The 12,407-nt window shown below is 44.4% G+C and overlaps 1 protein-coding gene across 1 annotated transcript in view; it reads right to left on the bottom strand.

Moving 5' to 3' along the window:
• LOC126260052 (facilitated trehalose transporter Tret1-like) overlaps window positions 1-8,625 on the bottom strand; it is a 108,913-nt gene extending 100,288 nt beyond the window's left edge. Inside the window, exon 1 of the mRNA XM_049957241.1 lies at window positions 8,563-8,625. Within this exon, the coding sequence (XP_049813198.1) occupies window positions 8,563-8,608 (46 nt within the window). The 5' untranslated portion in view covers window positions 8,609-8,625. The remainder of the gene's footprint in view (window positions 1-8,562) is intronic.
• Window positions 8,626-12,407: the final 3,782 nt, after the last annotated feature.

The raw sequence follows: 12,407 nt of genomic DNA, 5'->3' as shown, positions 1-12,407 counted from the left end.
CTCATGTGTGAAGCTGATGTTTCAAAAGTTATTCTGATCTTTCATGTATGTACTTATGTCATAATTCCTGTGACACTGATGTATATGTTATTTCTATTCTTTTGTAAAGCCCATTTTACTACAAATGTCATCTGTATTGTTATGTTCTTTAATGATGTATTTTGTACCTTTGTTATTGTATTCTTATGTTATAAAATTGTAATTGACACCAGTTCATCAAATTAAGTAACTTGTAAGTTACATTTCACTGCACACGTTACTGTTGGTCACAGAGTATGGACAATATGTGAGAAGTAGGGACTGACAGTGTTTGCACGTGTGTTAATAATTCAGCAAGGGACTGGTTAACAGCATTGCTGGTTCTAAGGACAGTTTGAAAAAAACTTTGTGAGTGCACAAGTGGTGGTTTATGGACTTGCTATATTCTTCGCAAGACTCTTCGATGGTGATTGTGCACCTGCACAGTCGCAACAGATGGCTGCTGGCTGCCTCTACATGGACTACAGTGGGTCTGCATCTTTGATGGCCCACCAATACCATTATTTTTACAAGGACTGCAGTGGGTCTGCACCTCTGGTGGCCCATCAATACCATAATCTCTACCAGGACTACAGTGGGTCTGCTCTGTGGTGACCTACCTACCAATATTCTTCAAAACGTCGAATGACTCTGCTGTGGGTTTGCTCTGTTGTGGCCCATTACCTGTCAGCATGTCAAGAGTCAGCACTGTCTTTCCGTTGGAAGGACAACACTACTTCTTCAAAACTGCATGGAAATCCACTACTTCGTGTGCATTGTCTTCTACTGCTCAGACTTTGAGAAAAGAAACGGCAGTTTTACTGTGATGAATGATCAGGACTGTCTTTATGGACTGCAAGAAAATTTTAGCTTTTGACCAACATTGTATCAATAAGTGTGTGCATTTCAATTCTTTGTTGTTGTAATTATGAAAAATTTTTTCAAATCTGTATTGGCCACTGTCCAAAACAATTTGTAAAATTTTTTGTTGGGAGCATGGGGGCTATGTACGTAGGCTGTTTATGTTTTCTTATTGGCAACTTTACGTAGCACTCTGTATGAGAATCAGTGGCTGTGCTGTGTACAGTCTGTGGCTAGTTTGCATTGTTGTCTGCCATTGTAGCGTTGGACAGTTGGCTGTCAACAGCTCGTAGCGTTGCGCAGTTGGAGGTGAGCCGCCAGCAGTAGTGGATGTGGGGAGAGAGATGGCGGAGTTTTGAAATTTGTAAGAGTGGATGTCATGAACTGCTATATATATTATGACTATTAAGGTAAATACATTGTTTGTTCTCTATTAAAATCTTTCATTTGCTAACTATGCCTATCAGTAGTTAGTGCCTTCTGTAGTTTGAATCTTTTATTTAGCTGGCACTAGTGGCGCTCGCTGTATTGCAGTAGTTCGAGTAACGAAGATTTTTGTGAGGTAAGTGATTTTTGAAAGGTATAGGTTAATGTTAGTCAGGGCCATTCTTTTGTAGGGATTATTGAAAGTCAGATTGCGTTGCGCTAAAAATATTGTGTGTCAGTTTAAGGACAGTCAGGTATAATTGTTCTAAGGGGACGTTTCACTACTCGTATAGCATTTTCTCTTGGAAAATAAAAAAAAAGCAATGTAATATTAGTGACGTTCACTAGAAATGCATGCATGAATTATTAGTACCCTCCCCAAGAGGGTTGTCGCACAGTGTAATAGCCAATCCTTCCTCATTGTAGTGTGAGAGATCTACTTAAATAATCAGCTTATTTAGAGTAAATAAATCTCAATGCTGCTTAAGTCATAACTTAACATCGCGGCTGCATGGAAAAAAATGTGCTCCTGAACTTCATGTCATATTACGTTAGTGTGAGAGAGAAATAAGGCCTGATGAAGAACTGTATTAGGGTTTATCATCCTGAGGACGATAAAGTTATTAGAGACAAAGAAGTGCAGGATGACTGATTGCCCAGGGGCATTCAAACAACCTATTCATCTTTGACCTTACTTCAGTTAGAGGAAACCTACATTTCTACCATCAGATGGAGATATCAACCAAGGTACTCCAGAACACGACGTAAATATCTTAGTGACTGCACCACATCACTCGGTGTAACCGATGTGAAAAAAATATTCTTGGCAAATTACAATTTCGTGCCGGCCAGGATTCCAACCCAAAATCTAGCCTATCAAGGGATATCCTCTTACCTACTTTCAGGGAATGAAGACTCCTACGCCATCTGTTGGTGTTCTGTTAAGTCTGTACATTGTGCTGCCCTCTGCAGCGGATATATTTCAACTGTAACTGTAAAATGGACGTGTGAGAATAAAGGTGTGTGTGAGCAGAAGTTTTACTGTGTCCTTGATTTCACTAGTGTGTAGCAACATTTTGGTGCCGAAACCCGGGAGAACATGAAGAGATAGAGTGCTACTACACATTAAAGAGGACTCGACGCCAGCGGAGAAGGTTTTGAGCGACTTCAATCTCAAAATCCGGTCACGTCACGCCACGTTCAGCTCACACAGATAAATTGCGGCATTGCTCTGAAACTGTAGCAAAGGACACTGCAGGGCGATTGATTTGTATGTGATGTTACTTGGTGCATGTTTGTTGGTGGCAGAGCAATAGAGGGCAGTTGGTGTATTATTTGCAAAGCACAAATGGGACTTGCTAAAGTATTGGTAGACTGCAGCGCCATCTGTTAGCAACAGCGACCACTACTAAAAGTCGCGGAAGTTGGAAACTGCACGGCCGCGCCATCTCTTGAGAACTACAAACATCACTAGGGGCTGCTAAGGGTTCACACTCCAGGACAGCGCCATCCCTTAGCGATAGAATCCAACTGACGGGGTGTCTTGACCTTGAACGCACTCTCGCGGCAGAAAGCAAAACCACCAACTCACCATGGCAGAAGCAGTAGCTATGAACTTGGGGAGGCTACACCGGAAGCGGACGACCTTGCGATCGAATGCGACGCGTTTCGTCAGCCAAATAAGCGCCTTCGATGGTTCTACAGCTGCAGGAGAAGTAGAACACTTCCAGGAACGCCTACAGGGAACATTAGAAGAGTTGACCCGACTCAACGACACAATACAGGACTTGCTGGATGACTCCGAATACGAAGCTGACATGGAAGCTTGTGAGGAATATATTGATAAATGCAAAAGCGCCCTCCGAAAGGCGAAAGGCCTTCTAGGAGGAGCGCGCTCAGGGGACAGGAATGCGACGTCAGCGGCTCAACAACACGCCTGTATGGACATAAAATTGCCTACTATCAAACTGCACGCATTCTCAGGGGATGTAGAAGCTTGGCCTCGATTTTGGGAGCAATTCACAGCTTCCATCGAAGAGAATCCGATGGTGTCAACAATGAACAAGCATGTATTCCTCCGTGGTTACCTTGATGGGGAACCTAAGGACTTGGTCGATGGCATTGCTGCTACAGCTGATACATATGAGCAGACTAAGCAAATTTTGAAATCCAAATATGGGGATAGGAACAGAATTATCCAAAGTCACCTGGATTTCTTGGAGAATCTTAACACTTCGACTTCAGGCAGTCCAGAGTCTCTCAATTCCACCTACATTCAGTGCCATAAGCGCATCCAAGCACTACGAGCACTAGGAGAAAATGTGGACTCTTATGGGAGAGTGCTTGTACCCAATCTTCTTCGAGCCTTTCCTGAAGAAATTTGCGAAAATTGGCTTGTTCATGCCCGAAGGCAAAAGATTGAAGAAGGGAACCTCACCAACCTTATGGAGTTCTTAAATGAAGAGGTGGAAGGAGCTATCAACACACGCAAAATTCGTGGAGATACTGTACCACACGAAAATTACGTACCAACAGCATCTGCCTTCCATGTAAAGGTTAAAACGAAGAGGGACAAGAAGAAACAACAGAATTCAGAGCCCTTCTGTGTGTATTGCGGCGAAAGAGGGCACTGGGGCCAAGACTGACAAAAGATTGCAAGCTTGCAGGCAAAAATCGACGCCCTCAAGACAATGAGCCGTTGCTTTCTGTGCCTGAGACGTGGCCACAACAGAAGTCAGTGTTTCAAACGGGGAAAGGCGTCCTGTGCGAAATGTAAGGGGGAGCATCACATTTCTATCTGTAGTAGCCATACCACAACAGTAAATAAAATTGAAACTATGACTTCTAACTTCACATACCTGCAGACGGCTCGTGTGCGTATCACAGGACCAACTGGTAAGAGCAAACAGACACGTGCCATCCTGGACACAGGGAGTGAATCGAGTTTCATTCACCATTCACTGATCGAATCTCTCCAACTGTCATTGGAAGCACTACTCTGGAGACAACCCTTTCGAATCCAGTTACAGTTCATCACTCTCACGGAAGAAGGTGCAGTTTAATATGATGGGGTGCTCCACTAATTCCCACATATCAGTAACAGCCTCTGAAAGCACAAATAATTTTTCACAGCAACCAACAAGATGTAGGAGATATGGCCTTGAGGGGTGGTACACCACTCGCAGATCCTAAAGGAGACACTGAAGATCTACCTATTGAGATCCTGATTGGAGCTGATTATTACTGGAGAATCGTGACTTTGGAACAACCAATCAAGGTATCACCATCATTGGTTCTTCTCCCAACAATCTTTGGATATGTTCTCAGTGGAAACAGATCTAGCACCACCGTCAACAGAGCAACTGTCAACTTTATTCAGGGCAGCTGCAGTAATATATCTGATGAGTCAGTGCGCCGATTTTGGGACCTGGAGACAATCGGGATAACAGGACATCAAGAGCGAGCAATAAAACCCATGGACCACCCTATTTATCAGGAATTCCGAGAATCATACTGTGTGGAATATGGCCGCAGAGTTGTATCTCTGTCTCGAAAGAAGGATATGCCTCTCTCCTGCAACCGCACAACTGCTGAAGCGCGTCTTCGCTCCTTACAAAACAAGCTGCGAGGGAATGAAGAGCTGAAGGTCATTTACCACGAGACCATGTCGAAATATATTGAGAAGAACCAGGTAGAGGTAGCACCTGAGGACTGTACTGCTGGAAACACATTCTACTTGCCACACCACATTGTGAAGAAATGCATCAATGGAAGTGTGAAGTACAGAATAGTCTTCAATGCATCCTCACATAGAGACTCTGGCTGAATGATGCCCTCGAAAAGGGACCAAACTTACTTCAGGATATTCTAGCAATCTTTAGTACGATTCCGCACACTTCCAGTGGGATTAGTGTGTGATGTGGACCAAGCTTTCCTGCAGTTAACGTTGAAAGAAGAAGACAGAGACCTCACGATGTTCCTTTGGTATCGTGTTGAGCAAGCTGGAAGTGGTGCCTACATGACCACAAGTGACGTGATTACATATCGCTTCAAAAGTTTGCCATTTGGACTTGCACCAAGCCCATTCCTGTTGTCAGCTGCCATAAGGGAGCTAGCAGCACTAAATAGTGAAAAATATCCACAATCTTCAAGACTTGTAAACAAGTCAGTATTCATGGACGATTTCGTAGCGAGTGTTAGAGACAGCGACACCGCTGCAACTGTTTACCATGAACTGACAGAACTTTTCCAGCAGATAAGTCTTCCATTGTCCAAATGGGCGACTAATTCGAATGATGTGAAGGCAATATGGGATGTCAAAAGCCTTCAAACAAAGACCACAACCCAAGTGTTAGGAATTAATTGGAACACAGAAGATGACTCTATCTGCAGTGACTACGAGAAGATAGCTGAAAATCTAATGGACAAACTGGCTGCCAAGAGAAATGTTCTTCGAGCAGCTGCTCAGTTTTATGACCCCCTGGGTGTGTTCACTCCTGTTGGGCTCGTTTCAAAGGTAATTTTCCAAGACACATGGCTGAGGGGTCTTACATGGGAGGAAGTTTTGCCCACAGATCTTGCATGTCGTTGGCACTCATGGGTCTCAAAGCTTCATCACTTGTCATCACTACATATTCCTAGATGGATAGGGACGCTGGGCACAGGTGGCTCTGCGGAGGTGCATGTATTCTGTGATGCATCTGAAAGAGCTTACGGCGCTGTTTTGTATATAAGGACATCTACTGAAACTGGATACACTGTGCACCTTGTCTGTAGCAAGAACAGACTGGCTCCTATCAAGAAGGTAACTCTACCCAGGTTGGAGTTACTTGCTGCATTGGTCGGATCACGACTCCTTCATTACCTTTGCCAGGAAACAGGGTTTGATGCCAACAGAGCTACCTTGTGGAGCGACTCGACAGTCACTTTGGAATGGGTACGGAGTGATCCAAACAAATGGAAAACATTTATCTGTAATCGCGTGACAGAGATATTGACATACACCACACCCAGCCAATGGAGGCATTGTCCGGGAAGCCAAAATCCAGCAGATCATCTCACGCGGGGACTAGAAGCAAATCTGCTAGCCACTCTTGATATCTGGTGGGGTGGTCCACCATGGCTTTCAGAAGACAAGGAGTTCTGGCCACTGGAAATCTTATCCCCACCTCCATCAATGCCAGAAGCCAAAACGAGAGCAAATGTCACTCTGATCAGCGTCACTGAACCACTACTGGACATTGCAAGGTTTAGTTCATATTGGCGAGTACTGCATATAACTGCCTTTGTATTTCGATTTATCAGCACAATAAGAAACAAAAATAGAATTTCCGGCAGTTTTAGTGCTTTGGAATTACAAAACGCCCGCACCTACTGGATCAGAAGAGTTCAAGAGGAACTATTCACTAGTGAACTGTCTGCATTGCGTAAGGGAGAACAATTGCCCAAGGAATCAAAGATTGCTCGATACAATCCCTTTATATCGGATGGCATCCTTCGTCTTGGTGGTAGGCTGCAATGTGCTGCACTGTCACACTCAGAGAAGCATCCAGTTATATTGGATGGACGTCACCATTTCACTGAGCTTCTCATCAGACACACACATGTAAGACTGCATCATCTCGGTGTGCGGATTGTGTTAGGGGACCTGCGATAAGAATTTTGGATGCTGCGAGGACGACAAGCTGTTTGGAGAGTTTTTCACTCTTTCCTACCATGCAAGATAATACACAGTCGCCGGTATGAAGAGATGGAGACCCCATTACCTCTAGACGGAGTTCAGCCTTCAAGACCATTTGCGGTAACAGGCATCGATTTTGCCGGACCATTATATGTCAAATATGGACATCAAACAAAAAAGTCCTACATGATCCTATTCACATGTGCAACAACACGGGCCATTCATATTGAACTTGCCACTGACATGTCCACTGACAGGTTTTTGATGGCCATGCAACGCTTTGCAGGACGTAGGAGCCTACCAGTCACTGTCTACTCAGACAATGCTACAACATTCCATGCAGCCAACTCAGAACTGGCAGAGCTTTTCAAAACCATGCAGCATACTGACGTACAGCTCTACTGTGCCCACCATGAAATCACTTGGAAATTCATACCACCACGTGCGGCTTGGTGGGGAGGCTGGTGGGAACGCATGATAGGCTCAGTCAAGCGCTGCCTGAGGAAAGCTCTTGGTCGCTCCCAGGTGGATGAAGAGAGCTTGAATACCACCTTGATCAGCATAGAAGCCACAATAAACTCACGACCCATCACTCAAGGAGAGAGTGACACTGCACTGACGCCAGCCCACTTTCTAAATGGTGGGAAATTAGTAACAATTCCATGTGGGCCAGAGCCAGCAACTAGAAAAGACCTTGCCAAGGAGTTCCGACTCAGACAAAAGGTCAATGACGACATCTGGCGCAGGTGGAAGACAGAATACCTCCTGCTGCTAAGAAAATATCATGAGGTGAAGGGATACCCTTCGCAGAGGAAACCGAGAATTGGAGAGGTTGTTCTGCTCCAAGAAGACATCAAACCACGGCACTTGTGGAAGAGGGCTGTGGTAGAAGAAGTGCGGCATGCCAGAGACAGTAAAATACGGTGCATCATCCTCTGCCAGCCAGATGGTATTAAGATCTGTCGAGCGGTCCAGCTGGTCCAAGGTGGGGAGGATTTCGGGGAATGAACTCCTACGCCATCTGTTGGTGTTCTGTTAAGTCTGTACATTGTGCTGCCCTCTGCAGCGGATATATTTCACTAGTGTGTAGCAACACCTACTGATCTATCCAGGGACGTTGGATCATTGCCCTTGACAGCTGGAGCTATGAATTCGTACCCCGGTTTGGCACAGAGTTTCAATCAGTTAGGAAGTTCCGAGAAAGTGCTCCTTCCGCTGCAGAGTGAGAGATTCATCCCATAAACAGATAAAGAGTAGAAAATGGCAACTATTAGGCAGCCTTGTAAACCAGTGTTACGCAGTTTCTGGAAGCAGTCGGGTTACAGTCCCGTTCCGATATTTACCAGAATGGTAGTCGAAATAACTGTCGGAACAACTGAGGCGGAAGGCACTGGAAAGAAGAATAAAACTAGACTAATATGCTTAATAGCATATTCATCCACGGATCGAACTACATGAGAGAGCACACAAATTAAGTTGAAAAGTGACTGTATTATATATAACTGTCATAGAAATGGTTTTCGAAATGTCATCAGTTCGAAGGCTCTGCATATGACTACATGTGAGAGCTTCCTTACCTGCTAGGGCAGCTGGTAACTGCAGGGGAACGCGACACCCCAGCATTCTGAACGTCGCACTCGTATAATGGCTTACATTTCACTTCCTTTTAAGTGTAGCTGTATCGCTACTCACTTAAAGTCGACGATAAGATAGGAAAGAGGGGAGTTTCCTTACATCATGCATCGCGTTATCACTCATTGTTCTTTGTTTTGAATGGAAGAACGAAGGCCAGAAGAGTACGATGACCAGGACACATCTGGGTCAGCGTGAGAATTTCAGAGATAAGAAAGGAACACAGTAGCTCTGACACAATGCGATAGCGCTCGAATAGACAACTGTTCTACGCTCAACAATATGTTTACGCTTCCATTTCCTATAGTGATGCCAATGTTAAACAGTTGTGAATGAAAACAGCCTTACTTGACAGCTCCAAACAAAAATAGTTTACTGATTTACGTAAATAATGCTGAGTCAGATTATAAAAATTTCTCACGTGCTTTCCTGCTATGTCACTACTGTGCGGCTTGTCTGAATGTAATCTTCTCACTTTTCAAGTGGCGCCATTTCGAATAAAATTCTCGAGCTTTCGATGGCTATCTCCACCGTCGACGTCAGGAGCAAAACCACTAACTTTCTGACCTGGCACGGTTTTCCGCTTATATAGGTACAACTGCAGCCTCTGGGGCCAATTAGACAGGTCCGAAACAACGCATTCCGACGAGGGTGAGTTATGCAGTTCATAAAAACTCCGGCCCACCATGGGACAGCGACATTAAGTCTCTGTATGTCCATCTTTTCAAAGATGGCTGCGGGCCTCGGTTGTTCGATACAGGATGTCAAATGAAACACCTTTCAGCCATCTACTTTCCAAACTCATTTTATTTGGCTACAGGTTTCGACGATTTATTACGTCATCTTCAGGCCCTGGCCGACGTGTAGGAGGATTCCTCTTCGGTTATGGTCAAAACAGGGGCCAGGAATACTGGTATTAGTAGATTTCTGCTTTCTGTAATATCACTTCAACGATCTTCAGTCTGCAGGTGATGGTTGAGGTAATCGCTATAGCAAGCAGAAATCTGCCAATACCAGTATTCCTGGCCCCTGTTTTGACCAGAACCAAGGTGGAATCTTCCTACGCGTCGGTCAGGGGCTTGAATCACCGAAACTGGTAGCCAAATAAAATAAGTTTGGAAGCCAGACGACTGAATGGTGTTTCATTTGACATCCAGAGTGACGTTAGGTGGTGCGAGAGGGTTGCGCCACGTTTGAAACTATGATCCCGCCTCCCTACAAGCGTGAGGCATCTGCATTTTCGACATCGAGAGCCTACCCCCGCGTCTTTCTACGTGTATACCCCTAGCCTCTGTTAAAATTATCTCTGTCTTTTCTAATGTCAGCCGCCTCATTCTTAACGGGTCCCAATAAGTTGACGTATGAGCCAAGAGTCTGGTGTTTTCGTTTTCCAGGCAATGCTCAGCTATAGGCGACATGTCAAGTTCCCTTTGTATAACATTTTGTTTTGCTTGGTACAGGGCTCTGCAACTGTGCGAATATGTAGATGCTGCCGCAAGACGACATAATTCTTCGTGTGTTCGGTGTGTATGGTGTTACTTGCGAATGCAGCAGCATTTATACAGGTCGGACGATTCGCACGGTTGCAGAGATTGCACAGGCAGCATATTAAACAAAGGTGGCTTGAAAAACTGGCCAGACCCGAGCATTGCATAGAAAACGGAGACAAAATGCAGTTTGAAAACACGAGAGTCGTGACTCATGCGTCAACATATTGGGATTCTGTTATGGCGGGGGCGTATTAGATTAGAATGAAGAGCAACAGTTTTAATAGACACCAGGATTACACACTTAGTAGGATGCGGGGGTTGGGGGGAGGGGGAGGGGGGGGGAGGTTGCTTTAGATGTCGAAAGAAAGCAAAGACGGATACTTGACGCTTGAAGGGAGGCGGGAGCGGCGGTTTCAAACGTGAGCCCTCCCGCGCCACAAGTCGTCACTCGGTATAAACTACCCAATTCATCCTCCGCGCACGCGTCGTTTCGGCCCTGTCTGATTGGTGCCAGAGGCTGCAGTCGTGCCTATATAAGCGGAATCCGTGTCCATTCCCGGCTGTCAGTGGTTTTACGCCTGACGATGATGGCCGAGACTGCTACCGAAAGTTCAAAACTTATGTTCGAATTGACTCGGCTTGAAAACCGAGATTTAACTTAAGTACTGTCATTGATGATCTGTATTATATGACATAAAGAAGATTTCGTCGAATTTGGACCATGTCTGCAACAACAGTACTCATAATTATTACAAAGAAGATTCATAATTGATGCTACGTTACTGGGGATAACTTACAATAATACGTCATAAGTGTCAAAATTCGTACATAGAGTGAAAGAATGTAGAAATTTACGTCGTATATTGTCTTTTGTGAACTGTTTTGCACAAGTGATCCAACGAAAAAGAAATTTAAATTTTGCATACTGTGCTCAGAGCAAAAAGGATGCCCAAAATTGGACGCTCTCTTCAACGAATGGAGTAGCATCTTTACTACTCCAAGTACATGAGATACAACGGCGTGCTACAAAATTCCATGTAGGAGATGTGTGCTAAATGTGATATTCAGCAACAGTATTTCGTCATCTCTCCATTTCTTGTTCAACGTCGTGAGTGGTAGACTCTTCCAGCTACGAAATTCCATAAAGTTCTTCAAGGCTAAAGACAATGCAATTATGTAAAGTATTGTACCAACATTTCAGCCACTATTGACAGTGTGTTCTTCATTAAAAGAATCTCAGTTTATTTGACAACAGAAGTGTAGAAAGGGAGTCGTTCTCATCTCTCGATTGTAATTTAAGATTTTATAAAAATTAAATACAGTCATAAACTATCATCTGTCTAAAATTCATTAGCAAATACAGAACAGAGTGACATCAGAATACATACATAAATACGTATCCAGCGGTCACAGGCCCTGAAGACCACGGCTTCCACAAACTGCCTCCATTCCTTTCTGTTTTGTGCTCGGTTCTTTAAGAAGTCTTCAGTCACAGAGCTACCTGGTCCTTCACCAAGTCGTCCATCTAGCACCCATGGGGCGTCCGATGTCTGGTTTCCCCTCAGGTGCCTTCTTCACATGTCTTCCTTCTGGTATACGGGTACATGGCCCACCCACTGGATTCATCTCCTCTTCAGTTTCTATAGTATTGTCGACTTTACATGAAGAGAGAGATATCCTCGTTCTTCCTCCACCCCCATATTTTGCTTCATCTAAGACCGGTACCATATCTTCCTCATTACTATTCTTTCAAATATTAATAGTTTTTCCTTTTCTCGTTTTGCCATGATCCAGGTCTCTGAACCGCACGTTTCCTGTGTGTACCGCTATGCTATAGATTCTCATCTTAGTGTTCGCTAAGCTGTGTGTCTCACTGAGTGATTACACTAGTTTCATTCCCACTGACAGTCTCTTCTTGATGTCCATTCCTATACTGTGGTCACTGGTAAACCAAGGTCCCAAGTATTTGAAGTAGTGAACTTTCTTGAACCTCATGCTATCTATTTATAGAAATGCTCGCTGCTCTTGCCTCCTTCCTTAATTGGAGGAGCTCTTTTTTGTCTTTATATGCCTTTAGCCCAATTTTATATGCGCAGTTGTCCATTTTCTGGCTCATTCATTCAACTCGTGTTCGATTCGCTTAATAGTATTATATCATCTGCGTATGGGAGACGACTGAAATTATCATCCATCTGTACTCCTGTCTGCTCTTTGAGGCGTAGCGCCTTCGCATCGCTCCTGTCACTTGTTAGGATGATATCGTTATAGGCATGAGTCATCGACAGATGTCACCAGCTGAC

The sequence above is a fragment of the Schistocerca nitens genome, chromosome 5, assembly GCF_023898315.1.
Source record: "Schistocerca nitens isolate TAMUIC-IGC-003100 chromosome 5, iqSchNite1.1, whole genome shotgun sequence".
NCBI classification, from domain to species: domain Eukaryota; kingdom Metazoa; phylum Arthropoda; class Insecta; order Orthoptera; family Acrididae; genus Schistocerca; species Schistocerca nitens.
This window is presented reverse-complemented; position numbering and strand designations above follow the sequence as displayed.